Genomic DNA, 21,578 nt, shown 5'->3' with positions numbered 1-21,578 from the left:
CATCAACTCCCATATGTGCCTTGACCAGGCAAGCCCAGGGTTTCGAACCGGCGACCTCAGCATTTCCAGGTCGACACTTTATCCACTGCGCCACCACAGGTCAGGCGGAAACATTTTTTAAAAAAGAGCCTGACTTGCTGTGGCGCAGTGGATAGATCATCAACCTGGAATGCTGAGGTTACCAGTTCGAAATCCCAGGCTTGCCCAGTCAAGGCACATATGAGAAGCAACTACTTCAAGTTGATGCTTCCTGCTCCTCCCCACTCCCCTTTCTCTCTGTCTCTCTCTCTCTAACATCAATAAATAATATCTTTAAAAAAACAGTTAAAAAAAGAAAACTAGTTACATTACTGTTAAACTAGGGAGAGAACATGTGAGAGGGTGGGTGGGAATCAGGAGTACCTTAAAGTAAAAAAAATGGGATCTGGTCCTTGCCTGCCTTATCTTTGGTCATTGTCTTAGCAACACAATATCATTTAGCACCTTGTAGCTGGCTTGGGTTTATTCTCCACTCTCCTTCCAGTGGGATGAAGGTATCTGTGATAGGCTCTGTCCATAGCCTTGTTAGTTAGCTGCCCCTTACTCCCTCACCAGAGGCCTTGGATGAATCTAGCAGGAACAGTAAAAGCTCTGTCTCCAGCCCACTATGGAGATTGAAACATGTGGTTGAATTTCTTTTCTTTCTCTGAAACATAGCATAGCAGTCAATAAAAGTTCAAACTCTGTAAGACCCCAACTTTTGACTTATTTGAATCCTTGGGGACTGCTCTGGAGACATTCTGTAAAGAGAAATGAGCCATTAGGTCTGGTAAAACAGAGTGATATGATAGATATTACACTAGTCTTGACTGAAATCACTTTCTTTTTATTCTGTCCCCAGACAGTGAATGGGATATCAGTTTTTGCTTTTTCTTCTTTTTATCTTCCTTTTGTCTCTGCCAGAAGGTAACATTTATTATTTTTTTTGTTTTTGTTTTTGTTTTTTTTCGTGACAGGGACAAATAGGGACAGACAGGAAGGGAGAGAGATGAGAAGCATCAATTCTTCGTTGCGACTCCTTAGTCTTTCATTGAGTGCTTCTCATATGTGCCTTGACCCGGGAGCTACAGCAGAGTGACTGACACCTTGCTCAAGCCAGCGACCTTGGGCTTCAAGTCAGTGACCTTTGGGCTCAAGCCAGTGACCATGGGATCATGTCTATGGTCCCATGCTCAAGCCAGCAACCCCACACTCAAGCTGGTGAGCCTGCGCTCAAACTGGTGACCTTGGGGTTTCAAACCTGGGTCCTCTGCATCCCAGTCCGACGCTCTACCCATTGCGCAACCACCTGGTCAGGCACATTTATTGTTTTTTAAAAGGTCAAACCATATCAAAGTACAAAACAATAAAAGTCCCATCTAATCCCACCTCCTAAAATATAACTACCATTAATCTATATCATTCTACTCATTGGAACTACACTGCTGGGGAACAAATCCTGACTGCCGATTGCTAGCAACTTTGGATGAGAACCTCTCTGCAGCTATTTCTTCATCTATAAAATGGGGATAATAGTACCCATTTTATAGAGCTGTTTTTTTCAGAATTAAATTCAGTTAATATACTGGATGGGGCAAAAGTAGGTTTGCAGTTATGAGTATATAAAAGTTTATTCTTGTATTATTATTTATTAATTCTTGTATTATTTTCCATATGAACAACTGTAAACCTACTTTGTCTCACCCTGTATATTAAGCACTTACAACAGTACTTGGCAGCCCTGGCCAGACAGGTCGGTTCTTTAGAGCATCATCCCGAAGCACAGTGGTTGCTAGTTTGATCCCCGGTCAGGACACATACAGGAACAGATCGATGTTACCATCTCTCCTACTCTTTCCCACTCTCTCCCTTCCTCTTTCTAAAATCAATAAAATAAACATTTAAAAACAACAACAAAAAAAAAACAGTACCTGGCAATAGTTAGGTGTTCAATAAATATTGGCCTTTTCCTCTACTAAGTATGAATAAACATTTGAAAAAACTGAAATGTGATCACCCCATCCATTTCTGTTATATAACCTTTTTATTTTTATATTTTCACTTCACAACATATCCTGGACATCTTTTGGTTAGTATGAAGAAAGCTACTTCATTCTTTTTTAGTAGCTATATATTGAATAGTATTTTATTGTATTTATTGGTGTGCCATAACTTATTTAACTAGTCTCCTATCAATGGACATTTGGATTGTCTATCTTACAAAAGATGCTACAATGAACATTCTTTTTTTTTTCTTTTGTATTTTTCCCAAGTTAGAAGCGGGGAGACAGACAGACTCTTGCATGCGCCCGACTGGGATCCACCAGCAGGCCCACCAAGGGGCGATGTGCTGTCCATCTGGGGTGTTGCTCTGTTGCTGTGGGAGCCATTCTAGTGCCTGAGGCAGAGGCCGTGGAGCTGTCCTCAGCGCCCGGGCCAACTTTGCTCCAATGGAGCCTTGAGTGCAGGAGGGGAAGAGAGAGATAGAGAGGAAAGAGAGGAGGAAGGGTGGAGAAGCAGATGGGTGCTTCTCCTGTGTGTCCTGACCAGGAATCGAACCTGGGACTTCCACATGCTGGCCAATGCTCTACCGCTGAGCCAACTGGCCAGGGCCTGCAATGAACATTCTTTATCTTTGCTCACTTGCAAAGTATTTTTTAGGATAAATTTACAGAAAAGAAATTTCAAAATGAAAACCAATTTTTCACGCCCTGCCTGGATAGCTCAGTCGTCCAGAATTTTTCATTAGAAATAAATGTCAATATGTAAAATATCATCATTTTAAAAATCTATGATGGTGTGTATAAATTGTCAACAATGCAGATATGTAACCTAAAATCTGAATAAATTCCACTTTCCCCCTTACTTAAAAGATTTTTTTTTTTCAAATTAGGCGATAGATTTCTGGGTTCATTTTCTTTTTGATACCAAATTCATTGAGCTACCCCTAAGAGAATTTGTTCATTTGTATTTATTGTTCCTTATCACATGTCCCAAGTATCCCTGTGCTTTTTTTGTGTGTGTGACAGAGAGTCAGAGAGAGGGACAAGTAGGGACAGACAGACAGGAAGGGAGAGAGATGAGAAACATCAATTCTTCGTTGCAGCTCCTTAGTTGTTCATTGATTGCTTTTTCATATGTACCTTGACTGGAGGGGCTACAGTAGACCGAGTGACCCTTTGCTCAAGCCAGCAACCTTGGGCTCAAGCTGGTGAGCCTTGTTCAAACCAGATGAACCTGCACTCAAGCTGGCGACATTGGAGTCTCGAACCTGGGTCCTCAGCATCCCAGTCTGACGCTCTACCCACTGCGCCACCACCTGGTCAGGCCCTGTGCTTTTTTTTTTAACTGACCATTTTGGTGACACCAGTTAACATAATTATATAGGTTTCAGGTGCCCAATTCTATACCCATGCTCTTGAAATAAAAAGAAGTGTGCAACGGTGTGTGATTGGGCTAAATAGAACAGTACTTTCTGAGGCCCTGAGTACTAATGGCAGCTCATAATTCTTGGGGTCAGATAAAGCTTAGGTTCTTAACCAGGGGCATGTACTGAGTGTAAAACCAGGGTAACAGACTTACCACATTGTGAATGGTCACAAGAATTTCCTTGTTTTCTGTCTAAGGCTTGTGGCCATTCTCGAGAACTCTTGGCTTTTCATTGTTGTCATTTAGAAAGAAACAGTGTAACGGAAAATGCATTCGCTGAAGTTAAAAGTACAAAAGGAATTAAAAGTGATTAGTCTCTTGTTAGTAATAAAAATAACTTTTTTATATAAATCTGATATTTTTAAAGTGCTCAGTAACCATGGATAGTGACAAAGAACATGATAAAATTCTGGATATATTTGCTGACAATTTTTCAGCTATTCCAAGTGAACTGATAAAAGCTTTTACAGTGGCAGTGATATAGTTATTCCTTCAAAAAGGCAAAAAATAGTAATTTTAAGTGATTCCGAACCTGAAAATTTGAACAGTTCCACACATGATTTTGAGTGTAATTTGTGGCTTGATTGCCGAGATAATGATTGGTCAAAAGAAGACTTTCAACCTGATTTGGAAAAATTTGAAGGTAATTCTGGGGTTACAGTTATACTGTCTGATTCTAAGAACATCACTGAAGTCACCAACTTGATTTTTGACGATGATCTGTTTGACCTATTTTGTCATCCATTGAACATATATTATAACCAAAATTTGGGAAAGCACAAAATTTCGAAAGCAATAAAGTGGTCTCCTGTTACTCCAACAGATATGAAAAAAATTTTAGGACTCATAGTGCTAATGGGGCATACTTGAAAGGATACTTGGGAAGAATATTGATCTACAAATCCAGTTCTAGCTGTTCTATTATTTCCTCAGACGATGAGTTGAAATAGTTTTTAAGAAATCTAGACTTAATTTGCATTTCAATGACATTGCAAACATGACTAAATCTTTATCCAGCCTATTTAAAATTTAATCTGTACTCAGCCACTTTATTAGTAAATTTCAAACAATATATAAACCTATGCGAGAATTATCATTAGATGAAGGCATGATTCCCTGGAGGGGACGTCTTCTATTTCGAACTTACAAACCAGCTAAAATTATTAAATATGGTTTACCTGTAAGAATAGTACGTGAGAGCAAGACTGGCTATATTTGCAATATGAAAATTTACACAGGTGAAGGAAAAAAATTGAATAACTATTCTGTCACTACTTCAGCCATTTCTGGAATTAGGGCATCACATATACCAAGATTACTATTACAATAGTATTTCAATTGCAGAAACTTTATTACTACATAAAACAAGAGTTTGTGGAACAATTCAAACAAATAGAGGCTTGCCAAAATGTTTGAAAGATGAAGCATCGACACTTAAAAGAGGTGAAATAGCCTTTTGAAAAAGTGCCATTTTATTATTGATTTGGAAGGATAAAAGTTTGTATTATTTCAACTATCCATGATGCTTCCTCTTGTGAAACAGAAAAGACAAAATTGGCATACTGGAGAGGAAATCAAGAAGCCAGTTTCCATTGTACAGTATAACTATATTCAAGGTGTTGATCTTGTCAACCAGTATCTTTTAACTTGTAATATCCTTTACCTGATTAATTGTGGACTATTCAGTTCATTCAGGATTCATCAAGCGCTCAATCCAGAAAGCTAAGATACAAAGACTTTCTTTTAATAAATAACTTCAAAATGCAATGGATATTTAATTTTAAAGCGTGCCTTTAACATTTATGTAAAACATTTTTTGTACTTGTTCAATAGAAACTTATCTGGCCACTGGGTAAAGCCAGCAATAAAACTACTGGTCTGCAATGTGTTAAGAAGGCATGGCCCAGCTGGAAGGCTTCATAGGGGGAAATGAAGTCAGGAGAGAAACAGCATAGAAAAAGAAGATAAAATACACAGCTAAAAGTGCGCACTTGTGGAAGTTACATTCAATTGCTAATATCCCCATTTGAGGTTCATATATTTATTCAACAAATATTTGGGGTTTTTAAAAATAATTTATTTTTATATTTTATTCATTTAGAGAGGTGGGGGGAGGAGCAGGAAGCATCAACTCCTACATGTGCACATGTGCCTTGACCAGGCAAGCCCAGGGTTTTGAACCAGCAACCTTAGTGTTCCAGGTCAACGCTTGATCCACTGTGCCACCACAGGTCAGGAATATTTGTTTTTCAAATGTGCTATTAAAGATGCTAGGCAGCCTGACCCGGCGGTGGTGCAGTGGATAGAGCGTCGGGCTGGGAAGCGGAGGACCCAGGTTCGAGACCCCGAGGTCACCAGCTTGAGCGAGGGCTCATCTGGTTTGAGCAAAAGCTCACCAGCTTGAGCCCAAGGTCACTGGCTCAAGCAAGGGGTTACTCGGTTTGCTGAAGGCCCGCAGTCAAGGCACGTATGGGAGGGCAATCAGTGAACAATTAAGGTGTTGCAATGCGCAACGAAAAACTAATGATTGATGCTTCTCATCTCTCCGTTCCTGTCTGTCTGTCCCTATCCCTCTCTCTGACTCTCTCTCAGTCTCTGTAAAAAATATATATAATAATAAAATAAATAAATAAAGATGTGTTTAAAAAAAAAAGATTCTAGGCATGCTCATTTGGATAACAGGTCTGTCTTTACGCATACTTAAAGGCAATTACTATGGAGTACGACAAGTGCTTTGATGAGGAAAGTACTAGGTGCTTTGGTATTTATTCCAAGAAAAGCTGAATAGACCTTTGGATACAGACCATAAAGTGGGTACTAGATTTCTACTGGCATAAATGTGGGGTTTTTGTTTTGTTTTTAAAGAGTTCTGGGGCATGGAGGTACAATGTGCTTACATTATCTTTGTTTATTTATTTTTTTATTTTTTTATAGAGACAGAGAGAGTCAGAGAGAGGGACAGACAGACAGGAACGGAGAGATGAGAAGCATCAATCATTAGTTTTTTGTTGCGCATTGCAACACCTTAGTTGTTCATTGATTGCTTTCTCATATGTGCCTTGACCGTGAGCCTTCAGCAGACCGAGCAACCCCTTGCTCAAGCCAGGGACCTTGAGCACAAGCTGGTGAGCCCTTGCTCAATCCAGATGAACCTGCACTCAAGTTGGCGACCTTGGGGTCTCGAACCTGGGTCTTCCGCATCCTGGTCCGACGCTCTATCCACTGCGCCACCGCCTGGTCAGGCATGGGTTTTTTTTTTTATATTTATCTCAGGTCAATAAAATTAAGAGTCAGATCTGAGCTTCAGATTGGTAGATTATGACCTCCAGCATAACATTCTCAATAGTGATATCCCCAAAGCAGTGATGAGAGTTTCGGTTTTGTTCCCGATGAAAAGAGATTCTTAATGGGTGACAAAAATCTTAGATAATACAATGGTGTGTGGCCTTCAAAACTCAACCCTGCCTGACAATCCTATTCCTTAATATTTCTCTCATCAGGAAGAATTTAAATTTAATTAATTTAGAGGATGATAATGAAAGAAAACAGGAGAAACACTGGCCTCGTGAAAAACATAGCCTTTGAGTATTAAATATTGATATAACTGGTGTGAATCCTGACTCTACCACCTGTAGATGGTACTTAAGTTCTCTGAGCTTCATTTTCATTCTTTAAATGTCAATAGTATTACTGACCTCAGAATTATTAGGAAGATTAAATGAGACGACACGTCTGGTATATATATAGTAAATGACTGATAAATATTAATTTTATTTCCCCTATACCCAATGTCTCCCTCCGGGAAAAAAAATTATTATAGTTAAGGAACTACAATAAACTGGATAGGGGTCTAATCAAGAGGGAAAATGACAGACTTAAAAGTTTGTTCGAGAGAAATAAAAACTAACAGGACAAGCATCCTGATAAATATTAAGGTGGGGAGGTAAATAAAAAGGAGTCTCAGGAATTCTTAAGATATTTGACACCTGCCTGACCAGGTGGTGGCATGGTGGATAGAGCATCGGACTGGGACGCGGAGGACCCAGGTTCGAGACCCCCAGGGTCGCCAGCTTGAGCGTGGGCTCATCTGGTTTGAGCAAAGCTCACCAGCTTAGACTCAAGGTCACTGGCTCGAGCAAGGGGTTACTTGGTCTGCTGTAGCCCCACCGTCAAGGCACATATGAGAAAAAGCAATCAATGAACAACTAAGGTGTAGCAATGAAAAACTAATGATTGATGCTTCTCATCTCTCTCCGTTCCTGTCTGTCTGTCCCTATCTATTATCTATCCCTCTCTCTGACTCACTATATCTCTGTAAAAAAAAAAAAAAAAAAGATATTTGACACCCAAGGCAAAGCCACCACTAAAGGTTCTTAGTTGACAGTTGAAAATTGCATCTGAAGATTATTCTGGCTTTTCATTTATACATATTATACTAGAACAGGGACCAGAGGAAGAGAGCCTTTATTAATTGTGGTAGACTTGGAATCTGAAGATCTGGGTTGGGGAAATTAATTATGTCACTCTCTATTTTGAAATATCATGCAGTCAGTACAGTTGTTTTGGAGCGATATTTAGTGGCACGGGAAAACATTGATAATAAAATGTAAGTACATCACAAAATAATATGAAGCCATGTTTGTCAGACATTGTATATCTAGGTAGGAAAGATAAAATTCTTTTTGAGGTGGGCCCTGGCCAGATGGTTCAGTTGGTTAGAGCATGGTTGCAAAGCGGGTTCTATCCCTTGTCAGGGCACAGACAGGAACAGATCAATGTTCTTGTCTCTCTCTCTCTCTCTCTCCATTCCTCTTTTGGTAAAATCAATAAATAAAAATTAAGAAACAATACTTCTGAGGTGGGATTCCCCCCCTCCCATTGTAATACAAAGAGCTTGTATTGCTTTTACAAACAAAATAAAGTTTGGGTTCCACAGCCTCCCGAAAGACCCTTTCTGACTTTGCCACTTACTGGATTCGTCCCTGACCAGCAGAGGAACTCCCAGATTTCCGAGGACCCACATTCCAGCACTACCCCAGCCTCTCGGAGGGTGTGGCCCCAGAGGTATGAGTCCCTGGAAAAGGCAGGCAGTGGAGAGGCAGCCCCGCCTTCAGGCAAGCCTAGCGTCTGAATTCGAGGACTTGCCAAGGGATCCCTCGGAAGAGATGGCCACAGGCCGGGAAGCGCTAAGAGCCAGAACCCTCCCTGCTTAAATACGTACCCGGAGTGGGCACAGGGAGGGAGGGGCAGGAGTGGCCTCAGGGACCGCCGAGAGAGAGGGCGGAAGCCTGGGGGCCCATCCAGCCGCCTTCCCAAACTCCAACCCGAAACTGGCCGGCGAGGAACAGCGCCAGCCCGCGCGTCCGCTGAGCCTTCGGTGACTGAAGGGGATGTGAGGGTGTGGGCGGAGCCTTACGCGAGAGCTGTGATTGGAGAAACCATGGAGATAGGAGGGTGAGCCCGCAAGGGATGAGCAGAGGGGGTGATCAGAGTCCTCTCTATGATTGGCTAGTAGCAGAGTGAACCGGGACTGTTTCGATGATTGGCAGGCAATAGATAGCCCTCGGAAAAAGCCTTGGCTTCGCCCATTGGCATCCTGCGAGAGTAGGCGGGATTGGTTTATCGTGTGGTGCCGATGATTAGCTGGCGTCTGAGGGTGTTGGGGAGAAAGCGGTGGGGGCGGAGAGGCGGGGGGGGGGGGGGCAGCAACTTGCTCCTTGTTATTGGCTGGTGAAGTGAGGGGGGGTGGTATGAAGGTCCCGCGACTGCCTGGGATTGGTGAGCACTGGCGTGAGTGACAGGCAAGGGGACGAGCTGAGACCAGCGGTTTGTTTTTCGGAACGTTCCTGAGGTGGAGAACGGTGGCCGGACGCAGCGACTGCGGGACTGAGGGACTGGCAGGCGGGCGGGCCGAGCGGCGCAGCCGAGGCCGGGCCGGGCCGAGCCGAGGAGCGCTGGGGATGTAGCGGGCCACCCTGCCCATGCCACAGCGCCCGGCTGCGGGCGGAGCCGGAGCCGGAGCCTGGGGAGGCGGCGGGGGCCCCGAGCGCAGCCCGCGCCCACCGCGCGGAGCCAGGCCCGCTGCCGTCCCCGCCGCCCGGGCCCCCGGCATGCAGCCCCGGCTGCGGAGGTGACACTCGGGCCCGAGCAGCCGCCGCCGCCGCCGCCATCGCACCATGGGTGAGTGTCGCCACCGCCCCGGCCTGTACCCGCGCTACTCGCGTCGCCCCGCCCCGGGTTGAGGGGAGGAGGACCTTGGGCCGCCGCCTGACAGGCATGGACAGCCCGCCGGACCGGGGTTGCGAACCGCCGGAGCCCGCCCGGCGGGCTCGCGGCTCTATGGCCCGAGCGGAGGTTTTAGCTCCCCCGGCCCTCCGGGGCGGCTCGGGCTGGCGGAACCTACACGGCAGCCTCCTTCCGGGCCGCGGGGCGGGCGCATCTCGAGGAAGCGGCGGTGGGATCGGGGGCCCGGGCTTGGAGGGGCAGCCCGCTACGGCCCGAGCGAGCCGGACCCCGAGCCCGAGGGTGGGGGAGCGAGAGAGCAGTGTGGGGCCCCGGCGGGAGACTTGTGCAGGCCCAGCTGCTGTTGTGTCTTTTCCTTGATTTGCTTTTTTTTCCTGCCTGTGTCATTTCCTTCCCTTTGCTCACACAGGCCGGCCTGTGAGAGTTCCCGGGGCTTGCTCTCGAGCCCTGTGCGCGCCCAGCTCAGGGGGGAGGGCGTGCAGGGAGATAGGCTGGGAGGTGATTAAAACAGCAATCACTGTTATCAGCAGCGCGGTTCAGAAATGCGAGCTGCACGCAGATTGCTGGGGGTTGGGAATTAGTCGGAGACTGCCAGTTAAAAATCACGTTCTACTTTTTGAAAAATCCTGTCGCGGTGTTTTGCATTATTTTTATCTTGCGATTACCATGGAATTATATAACTTTTGAGAGACACATTTGCTACGCCAAAGTATCTATAAAATAATTTCCTTTTTTATCAGTATTTGCAAATTCTCTTGTGAAGATGTAATTAAACAAAAGCTTTTAAAGTCTTTCGCAGCAGCATTTGAACCGAATTATATTTTATGTCCTCTTTGGTAATTTAGTAAATGACTTGGACTAGATTACGAAGTAAATAACATTTTAGATGTACTTCGTCTTGTTGGATCAATTATTGTAATACTGTTGTGTGCAATCACAAGTTTTGGTATTGCCCTAAATAATCAAGGGATAAACTTCAGTGAAAGAGTCCTTTACAAAGCCATTCATTGTATCTGTGAAATGTCCCATGTGAAGAGGGAAAGTTAATGTTTGCTTTGCCCTATAGCAAGATCAAGTAATTTTTGTAGGAGGTTAAGTGTATGCTGTGTCACATTAGGCAAATATCTTTTTGCCACCTATCTTTACACTCTGACCTTGAATGAATTGCCTTGTTTTATCCCAAGCTGCCCCTCACACAGTAAGGGATGGGTTTGTTCACTTGCTGGGCTTTCTGTTGCCTTCCCATGCTTTACTTCAGAAGTGCTTGTTCTTGGGAAAGTCTCCTGTGACAATAAGCAGAAAAGGAATCCAGTAAGGTCTGACATATCAATATGTAATTCAAATACTTACTGAACATTTACTGTAAATGGGGCACATAATTCTTTTTGTCCTCTTTAGACTTCAGACTTTTATCTTGTGTTCTGGAATTTGATGATCAAACTAAATTTTTTAATTGATTTGTGAATCTATATTTGCGATATTCTTCCTAATAAGTCTTTCCTCTTTGTCCTGTGGGGGCAGTCTTAAGTCCCAAAGGGGAGTGTGAAATACTTGAGGGTGTGCAAGACCTCCCACTCCCCACTTTTCTTGACTGCTAAACCTGTTAGAGTGCCCAGATATGTTGGCTACTTTTCACTGTCCAACATGAAAATAGGTGCCAGCTTGTTTTCACACTTCAAACCATTTTTCAAAAGTTTAAGTGTGTGAGTCTATGGAGGAGCAGTGATGAGTAGGAAAGGAACTATACAGGTGGAGTCTAGAGCCTAAAGAAAAAAGGAGAAAGGTGCAGGGATTGAAAAGTATAGAATGGTAGTTACAAAATAGTCATGGGGATGTAAAGTACAACATAACAACAATAATAATAGTCAATAATTAGTCAATAAATAGCCAATAATAGTCAATAATATTGTAATAATTAAGGTGCCAGGTGCGCACTGGAGATATTGGGAAAAATACTATATAGCACATATGATTGTCTAACCACTATGCTGTACACCTGAAACTGATATAAAATAATACTTAATGTAAACTATAATTGAAAAAATTTTTAATGTACTCAATACCAAAAAACAGGCAGTCCAATTAAAAATTGGGCAGAGGACTTGAGTCTCCACTTCTCCAGGTAGGACATACAGATGACCTGTAGATATGTGAGAGGATGCTCAGCATCACTAATCATCAGAGAAATGCAGATTAAAGTCAGGTGGGATATCACCTCACACCTGTCAGAATGGCTGTCATCAATAAATCAACAAACAACAAGTGTTGGCAAAAAGGGAATATGGCTTGCTGCTACCACTATGGAAAGCAGTATGGAGTTATTTCTTTTTTCTTTTTCTCTTTTTTTTTTTTTAGCGAGGGAGAGACAGAAAGGGAGAGAGATGAGAAGCATTGATTCGTAGTTGCAGCACCTTAGTTGTTCATTGATTGCTTCTCATATGTGCCTTGACTGGGGGGCTCCAGCCCAGCCAGTGACCCCTTGCTCAAGCCAGCGACCATGGGGTCATGTTTATGATCCTACGCTCAAGCCAGTGACGTCGAGGTTTCAAAGCTGGGACCTCAGTGTCCCAGGCCAGTGCTCTATGCACTGTGCCACTGCCTGGTCAGGCATGGAGTTATTTCAGGAAGTTAGAGATGGAACTGCCTTATGACCCAGTGATTCCACTTCTGGGAATTTATCCAAAGAAACCCAAAACACTAAGTTGAAAGAATATATACACCCCTATGTTCATTGCAGTAGTATTTGCAGTAGCCAAGATTTGGGAGCAGCCCAAGTGTCAATCAGTAGATGAGTTGATAAAATGCTGTGATACATTTACACAGGGGAATACTACTCAGCAGTAAAAAAGAAGGAAATCTTAAACTTTGCAACATCATGGGTAGACCTAGAGAACATTATGCTAAGTGAAATAAGCCAGTTAAACAAATACCATATGACTTCACTGATATGTGGAATCTAATGGTCAAAATGAACTAATAAGCAAAATAAAGACAGATCATAGAGAGCAGGCTGAAAGTGGGAGTTGGGGGACTGTATGAGGGATTGAGTAAAACAAAAAAGAGAAAGGAAAAAACTCATGGACAAGGACAACGTTGTGGTGATTGCCAGGGGAGGGTAGGTGGGTGGAGATGGAGGAGGGCATGAGGAGGTAAATGGGGATGTACGGAGACTTAGGGTGATGAACACACAATACAGATGCTGTATTGTGGAATTGTGCACCTGAAACCTGTATAATTTTGTTAACTAGTGTCACCCCAATAAAATCAATGAAAAGGAGGAAAGGAGGACCAGGATCCCAGTGTCTTCTCTTTTGTCCCAGTGTCAGTTTTACATGAAGAAACAGACATTGAGGAGGGAATTAATTTGCTTAGTAGCTACAGCATATTAGGCAAGGTGGTTTAAGAATCACTGCCTGACTTTCTTCAGCATTTTCCCCTCGTGCCATTCTCCCAGAACCTCTTTAATTTGTTTTGTATAGAGCTCAGCAGATACGCACACAGGCTCTCTCTTAACCCTTTGAGTAGTGAGTTTTTTTCATGCTCGCTGACCCCTTGGAGTGAGGTGCTTTTTTTTTTCTCCAAAAGATAAAATTAGTTCCAGTTTTATTAACTTAAAATCATGTTTGTTTGGCCTGACCAGGCGGTGGCGCAGTGGATAGAGCGTCAGACTGGGATGCGGAGGACCCAGGTTCGAGACCCCGAGGTCACCAGCTTGAGTGCGGGCTCATCTGGTTTGAGCAAAAGCTCACCAGCTTGGACCCAAGGTCACTGGCTCAAGCAAGGGGTCATTCGGTCTGCTGAAGGCCCGCAGTCAAGGCACATATGAGAAAGCAATCAATGAACAACTAAGGTGTTGCAACGTGCAATGAAAAACTAATGATTGATGCTTCTCATCTCTCCGTTCCTGTCTGTCTCTGACTCTCTCTCTATGTAAAAAAAAAAAAAAAAATCATTTTTGTTTGATAATCAATTTATGGAAACAAGAACATACATTTGCCTTTTTTTAATGTTGCCTTACACACGTATGGTCGTACTCTGGATGGTCAGGACGCAATAGGACATTACATGAACATTCGTACTACTCAAAGGGTTAATACTAGTTTCCATTTTGGTGATATAATTATGAAAATTCAAATTCCTAGACTTGTTAGTTTGCTTTAGTTGCTATAGTTCTTAATAAACTCAAGGGCTGATAAGAGAAACATAGACTTATTAATATTTTCATTACACTTATTAAACTCAAGCTCAGTAAGGAAAGGTCTAAAGCTAATTTGAGTCCCTGCAGGTTCTTTGGCTAACAGTCATATTTTCCTGAGCTGTTCTAAGCCTCAGACTCAAGCCTGTTTGACAACTTGGGTTTCTAATAAAAACATGTCAGTTTTTTATATTGGCTGTTAGCCCCAGTAAATGTCTAATGGAAACGACACTTATCCCTGTAAATAAAAGGGAAAAAAATGTTTTTGGCTTTAATACTGTGTGGGGTTTTTTTTTGTTTTTTTTTTTTGTTTTTGTGACAGAGTCAGAGAGAAGAACAGATAGGGACAGACAGACAGGAAGGGAGAGAGATGAGAAGCATCAATTCTTCCTTGCGGCTCCTTAGTTTCTCATTGATTGCTTTTTCATATGTGCCTTGATGGGGGGGGGGAGGTTACAGCAGACTGAGTGACGCCTTGCTGGACCCAGCGACCTTGGGCTTAAGCTGGTGAGCTTTGCTCAAACCAGATGATCCCGCACTCAAGCTGGCGACCTCAGAGTATGGAACCTGGGTCCTCCAGCGTCCCAGTCTGACACTCTATTTACTGCACCACCACCAGGTCAGGCTGTGGTTATTTTTTATTTATTTATTTTGTGTGTGTGTGACAGACAGAGACAGAGAGAAGGGACAGACAGACAGGAAGGAAGAGAGATGAGAAGCATCAACTCTTCGTTGTGGCGCATTAGTTGTTCATTGATTGCTTTCTCATATGTGCCTTGACCAGGGGCTACAACTGATCGAGTGACCCCTTGCTCAAGCCAGCGATCTTGGGCTCAAGCTGGTGAGCTGTACTCAAACCATATGAGCCCGTGCTCAAGCCAGCGAACTTGGGGTTTCGAACCTTGGTCCTTTGCTCTATCCACTGCACCACTGCCTGGTCAGGTCTGCATGGTCATTTTTAAAAATTGGGATTGACTGGTCATTTTTCTTGGTCAAGCTAGAACTTTCTCCTAGTTTTATTAATTATAATGGCAAATGCTGTTAATAACACCTGAGATTAATTCACTAGTGTTTATTTGGATTTTTTATAAATGCAATATGAAACAGTGGGAATTATTACTGAAAAATAGATAACAACTTGGAAATGTTACAAGAAACTAATGAACTGAGTCTAGGATTAAGAATGGTGTGGTTCTGGTTTGGTTTGAAGTCAGAATCAATGTGATTTATTAAATACTTGGTGTCTCTAGGGTTCCCAGGCTATTGAAAGCTCCCAGTTAGACCAATTTCAATTTAGTTTGGCTAGAATCAGACTATCTGTGTAGACTGAATAATTAGCAACTGTCTTCATTGAAACTGGGATCACAACATAATAAATATGACAATGTCACAACTAGATTTCTGATATTTTAAAAAATGATAGCTGAGCCCTGGCCAGATAGCTCAATTGGTTAGAGCATCGTCTTCAAGCACAAAGGTTGCCAGTTCGATCCCTGGTCAGGGCACATACAGAAACATGTTCCTGTCTCTCTTCTTTTTTCTCCCCTCCTCTCTCTACAATCAATAAACATTTTTAAAAAAACGACAGCTAGAATTTAAAACTGAATTTTAAGCATTTGTAAAAAGTAAATATCCGTCTAACTGAATATTAGGGGAATACACAAGCAATTTTCTTGGTTCAATGTAAGCTATCCATTTATTCTTTGTTCATTTATAGAATGTCATTTATATGTCAGATGAAGTGTTAGGCCCTGTACCTTAGTTTATCCTGTCCTTAAGAAGTTACAGTTAGGTAAACTGAGCCAGAAACATGTAAACAAATAAGTGCAATGAGGTGTTATAGGCTGTACTTTCTCAAAACTACATAAAGGTATACAAAAGGGAGAGATCAACTCTGTAGTTTTGGGATTGACATACATAATCCTATAGTCAGACCTTTACGTTAATTTCCTTAAACATTAAAATAAAATGTAGTGATGATATATTGATTCTTATGAGGAAACAATGGCTTACTTTTTTTGTTTTGTTTGTTTGTTTGTTTTTATTCAGTGAAAGGAGAGGAGGCAGAGACAGACTCCCATATGCACCCTGGCTGGGATACACATTGCAGTCTGAGCAGGGGGCAATGCTCTGCCTATCTGGGGTGTTGTTCCATTACTCAGCAACCAATCTCTTTTTAGGCCTGAGGCTGAGGCCATGGAGCCATCCTCAGCACCACAGGGGCAAACTTGCTCCAGTCAAAGCCATGGCTGCAGGAGGGAAGAGGGGGAGGGGCGATAGGTGGAGGGTTGGAGAAGCAAATGGGCACTTCTCCTGTGTGCCCTGACCAGGAATCAAACTGGGGATATCCACACGCTGGGCCAATGCTCTACCACTGAGCCAACCAGGCAGAGCCAGTGGCTTACTTTTTTTTTTTTTTTTTTTGTATTTCTCCGAAGCTAGAAATGGGGAGAGATAGTCAGACAGACTCCCACATGCGCCCCACGGGATCCACCCGGCACGCCCACCAGAGGGCGATGCTCTGCCCACCAGGGGGCGATGCTCTGCCCCTCCGGGGCATTGCTCTGCCGTGACCAGAGCCACTCTAGCGCCTGGGGCAGAGGCCAAGGAGCCATCCCCAGCGCCCGGGCCATCTTTGCTCCAATGGAGCCTTGGCTGTGGGAGGGGAAGAGAGAGACGACAGAGAGGAAGGGGAGGAGGAGGGGTGGAGAAGCAGATAGGCGCCTCTCCTGTGTGCCCTGGCCGGGAATCGAACCCGGGACTTCTGCACACCAGGCCGACGCTCTACCACTGAGCCAACTGGCCAGGGCCGTGGCTTACTTTTTAATAATGTATTTTTAAATTTTAAACCATCAACTAATATTGAAGGGTTCTTACACCCCAGAAACAGAAAAATAAACATTAGAATTTGACTTTGGGATCTAGCAAAAGTTCAACCATGTCCTTGAAGGAAAAAAGTTTCTTGTGAATTGAAGATTGGACCTTTTTTTTTTTTTTTTTTTTTTTTCCTGTATTTTTCTGAAGCTGGAAACGGGGAGAGACACAGACTCCCGCATGCGCCCGACCGGGATCCACCCGGCACGCCCACCTGGGGGCGACGCTCTGCCCACCAGGGGGCGATGCTCTGCCCCTCTGGGGCGTCGCTCTGTTGCGACCAGAGCCACTCTAGCACCTGGGGCAGAGGCCGAGGAGCCATCCCCAGCGCCCGGGCCATCTTTGCTCCAATGGAGCCTCAGCTGCGGGAGGGAAGAGAGAGACAGAGAGGAAGGAGAGGGGGAGGGGTGGAGAAGCAGATGGGCGCTTCTCCTATGTGCCCTGGCCGGGAATCGAACCCTGGACTTCTGCACGCCAGGCCGACGCTCTACCACTGAGCCAACCGGCCAGGGCCGAAGATTGGACCTTTTTGCTTATACTTACTATAAAATGACGTTTGCCCAGGTATGGACAGGGTGGGTACAGTAAGAATGTGTGAAATATGTGGAGTAAGATAGTCAAGTCTGACTCAGGGAGAGGCTGAAGCACAGGGTCTCTGGAATGAGCATTGTGATCAGATAGTCTGGCTCAGTAAGGTAGAGCATTGGCAAAATGAAGAAAAAACACCATTAATTAAGTAAAAACAGACTTAAATATTACTTTGGAGATTTGTATATATGGAAAAGGGAAGAGAATGTCAGACATAGTAAACAGACATCCTAAAGGATAACAATGTTTACTGAAGGACATGGTACTTCTGAAAACTCTTCTGGGTTTTTAGCCAAGGGAATTCATAAATGCAAATGTGCCTTAAGACCCTGCTTTTAGGTAGAGAAGTAATAGTAGTTGGATCTGGTAGAGTGACTTTCTGATAGCACTAAAGAGGATTATGTTGCCTGGCAGCCCCCAAACCATAGGTCTGGAGAAGGACATGCCACTGGATAATTATGGATAGCTGTCTGCTTGAGAGCTTCTGCCTTTTTTTTTTTTTTTTTTTAACAAAGAGAGAGGGACAAATAAGGACAGACAGGAAGGGAGATGAGAAGCATCAATTCTCAGTTGCGGCTCCTTAGTTAGTTGTTCATTGATTGCTTTCTCATATGTGCCTTGACGGCGAGTAGGGGGGCAGGGCTACAGCAGAGCTAGCCAGAAACCTTGGGCTTCAAGCCAGCAACCCCATGCTCAAGCTGGCGACCTCGGGGTTTCGAACTTGGGTCCTTCGTATCCCAGTTCGATGTCCTATCCACTGCGCCACCGCCTGGTCAGAGAGAGCTTCCACTTTTAAAGCCTGTACTCTTAATTCCTGTTTCATAGATCCCTTCTTTTCTATTTTCTGTGACTACTCTTCTCCTCTAGATTCCTTTTTTATTTATTCGGGTTTTTGTGGGGGGTTTTAATTAGAGAGAAAGAGAGAGAGGAGAAAGATAGAACAGGGGGAGGAGCAGGAAGCATCAACTCCCATATGTGCCTTGACCAGGTAAACCTGAGGCTTTGAACCAGGGACCCTAGCATCCAGATCAACACTTTATCCACTGCGCCACCACAGGTCAGGCATTTCTTAATTTCTTTTTTATTTTATTAATTTGGTTTTTTTTTAATTAGAAAGAAAGAGAGAGAGGAGAAAGATAGAGATCCTCTAGATTCTTTTAACCTCTTAATCTCTAGAATTAATTTCTTCCCCTCTGCTTCTTCCTGATAGCTTTGAAGTATGTCAGACTACCCCCATCCTCAGGAAATCTTTTCAAGGTTATTGCATACTATTACCCCTGCCTCAGCTTGTATACATGTAAAGTCCACAAAAGAATTAATTGTTGACTTCCACTACTTCCAGTGTTCTTTTACTCTCCAGCTTCTTGAGTCCCTTTAAAATTTTGTTTCTGCCTTTACAACTCTATTGGACCTGCCTGGCCTGTGCCTGCCGTTGCCCTTCTTTGCTTTTGACTTCTGTGGTGTCACAGTTTTGTTTTTCTCCAATCTTAAAGGGTTCTTTGCTAGCATACCTTCTTCCTACCCTATTCTGAAAGGATTACAATTTACTGAGGATCAGTCTCTTTTCTTCCCCTCTACCTCATTTGCTTTCATGTTCTTTCTCTTTCTCAGTTCCATTTTTAGAAATTCTCCTGCATAGCTGGAACAGCTTGCTTTTCTGAAGGAATTTTTATTCTGTTAATAATTATGTAAAATCTGTACAGCCTTTTGCTACTCACACTGTAAAATAATTTTTTTACACGTGTGTTTATGTACTCTGGTTTGTATACGTCTAATTCAGTCTCTTTGTATAACCTTGTATTTGTGTTGTTTATTCTTTTACCCCTAGAGTTTGAATACCTTGAAGTATTTTTCAAATGTGATGTATAATACATGATAGGTACTCAGTAAGTGCTTATTGTTAGGGATTAATAAAAATTCAGGAATAAAATTAAGTATTAGGGTAAAGTGGCCTTCAGTCTTTTCCCATTGATGATAATGACAGCCAGCAATTTTTAGCATTAAGTGTTAGGTAATATGAGGAATCATTTGTAAGTTTTTTTTAACTCTCACAGCAACTCTGAAATGATACTTTATTTTCTCTATTTTACGATGAAGAAATTGAAGGTTAGGAATAATTGATTTGTTCAAAGCTGCCTTAAACCCAGGTGTTTATTTTTGAAAAAGATTTTATTTATTGATTTTTTTTTTTTTTTTTTAAAGAGAGAAAGGGGCGGCAGGAGCAAGAAGTATCAACTTGTAGTAGTAGTTGCTTCTTGTATGTGCTTTGACTGGGCAAGCCCTGGGTTTTGAACTAGTGACCTCAGCATTCCAAGTTGACAGCTTATCCACCGTGCCACCAGGTGGAGTTTTGTTTGTGTGTGTGTGTGTGACAGAGACAGAGAGAGGGACAGATAGGAGCAGACAGACAGGAAGGGAGAGAGATGAGAAGCATCAGTTCTTCGTTGTGGCACCTTAGTTGTTCATTGATTGTTTTCTCATATGTGCCTTGATAGGGATAGGGGGTTACATCAGAGCCAGTGACCCCTTGCTCAAGCCAGCGACCCTGCGCTCAAGCTGGTGAGCCTGCCCTCAAGCTGGAAGAACCTACGTTTGAGCCGGCAACCTCGAGGTTTTGAACCTTGGTCCTCTGGGTCTCAGTCTGATGTTCTATTCACTGTGCCTCCACCTGGTTAGACCGAGTGTTTTCTTTCTTTTTTTTTTTTTTACAGAGACAGAGAGTCAGAGAGAGGGACAGACAGGGACAGACAGACAGGAATGGAGAGAGATGAGAAGCATGAATCATCAGTTTTTCGTTGTGGCACTTTAGTTGTTCATTGATTGCTTTTTCATATGTGCCTTGAAGGGGGGGGGGGGGGGCTACAGCAGACCGAGTGACGCCTTGCTCGACCCAGCGACCTTGAGCTCAAGCTGGTAAGCTTTGTTCAAACCAGATGAGCCCTCGCTCAAGCTGGCGACCTCGGGGTCTTGAACCTGGGCCCTCTGCATCCCAGTCCAACGCTCTATCCTCTGTGCCACTACCTGGTCAGGCAAGGTGTTTCTTAATTTTAAAAATTTTCCATTGATTTGTTGAGTGCGAGAGAGAGGAAAGGGATAGAGAGAAGTGTCAACAGAAGCTGTTGCACTTAGTTATTCCGTTTAGTTGTGCACTCATTAATTGCTTCTCCTATGTGCCCTAACTGGGGATTGAACCCATTATATTGGTGTGCTGGGTTGATGCTTTATCCACTGAGCATCCCAGCCAGGGCTTTAAACCCAGGTCTTTCTGACTCCAGAGCTCATTAACTGACTGCTGTACTCTAAGAAAGCTACTATTTGTTTTCAAAAGTTTTGTTTGTTTTTGTTTTTTAAGGAATCCCTTACTGGAGTGCTGATAATTTAGTTAAACTCTTAATCAAGGAAGAAATGCCTAAAAGAGCCACTTGATTTATTTCCTGTCTTTATCCATGCCTTTAATTTGAAATATCAGTTTAAAAACTGTCTGCCTCAGCCCTGGCTGGTTGGCTCAGCAGTAGAGCGTCAGCCCGGTGTGTGGAAGTCCTGGGTTCAATTCCGGTCAGGGCACACAGGAGAAGCGCCCATCTGCTTCTCCATGCTTCCTCCTCTCCTTTCTCTCTGTCTTTCTCTTCCCCTCCCGCAGCCAAGGCTCCATTGGAGCAAAGTTAGCTCGGGTCCTGAGGATGTCTCCATGGCCTCCACCTCAGGTGCTAGAATGGCTCTGGTGGAAACGGAGCAACAGCCCAGATGGGCAGAGCATTGCCCCTTTTGGGCATGCCGGGTGGATCCCAGTCTGGCACATTTGGGAGTCTGTCTCTGCCTCCCAGCTTCTCACTTCAGAAAAATACAAAAAAGAAAAAACAAACAAAACTGTCTGCCTCTAGCAATGTATTCGACACAGACACAAGATCAGTTTCTATAATTTTATTTCACTTGTGTCAGTAGTCCTGGATTTCTTCAAGAGATAGTGCAAAACCATTCTTCTGTATTCTCAACACTGTAACTACCAAATAAGTTTATCCATTAAGTAATGCCAGGGATTGGTCAGCTTCCTGGAAACAGAATTTGTCAACCTGACAAACCAGTTCTTCTTATAGCATCATGTTATGCAGAATTAGAAATGGCTTCTGAAGTCTACTTGTCATAGACTTTACTTAGAAAGCATGTGTGTGTCTGTGTGTGTGTATTTACGTCCATCTTGGTTCAATATTTAAATTGAGATAATGGAAATTCT

General features: G+C 43.3%; 2 protein-coding genes and 1 long non-coding RNA gene across 4 annotated transcripts in view; 1 reads left to right on the top strand and 2 right to left on the bottom strand.

Annotated features, from left to right (window-relative positions):
• The window catches only part of STRADA (STE20 related adaptor alpha), a 424,012-nt gene that overhangs the window by 290,263 nt on the left and 112,171 nt on the right, over positions 1 to 21,578 (bottom strand). The gene's annotated exons all lie outside the window — the stretch shown is intronic.
• LOC136391399 (uncharacterized) lies at positions 113 to 8,808 on the bottom strand. The gene is made up of 3 exons (XR_010748849.1): positions 8,669 to 8,808; positions 5,111 to 5,169; positions 113 to 3,723 (listed from the first exon to the last, which is right to left on the bottom strand). It is a non-coding gene; the product is annotated as an uncharacterized lncRNA (long non-coding RNA).
• The window catches only part of MAP3K3 (mitogen-activated protein kinase kinase kinase 3), an 82,510-nt gene continuing 70,418 nt past the window's right edge, over positions 9,487 to 21,578 (top strand). For both annotated transcript variants that reach the window (XM_066363048.1, XM_066363047.1), the window contains exon 1: positions 9,487 to 9,627. In XM_066363048.1, coding sequence (XP_066219145.1) covers positions 9,624 to 9,627 — 4 coding nt within the window. In that variant the 5' untranslated portion in view covers positions 9,487 to 9,623. The remainder of the gene's footprint in view (positions 9,628 to 21,578) is intronic.

Source organism: Saccopteryx leptura, chromosome 2, assembly GCF_036850995.1.
Source record: "Saccopteryx leptura isolate mSacLep1 chromosome 2, mSacLep1_pri_phased_curated, whole genome shotgun sequence".
In the NCBI taxonomy this organism is placed as follows: domain Eukaryota; kingdom Metazoa; phylum Chordata; class Mammalia; order Chiroptera; family Emballonuridae; genus Saccopteryx; species Saccopteryx leptura.
This window is presented reverse-complemented; position numbering and strand designations above follow the sequence as displayed.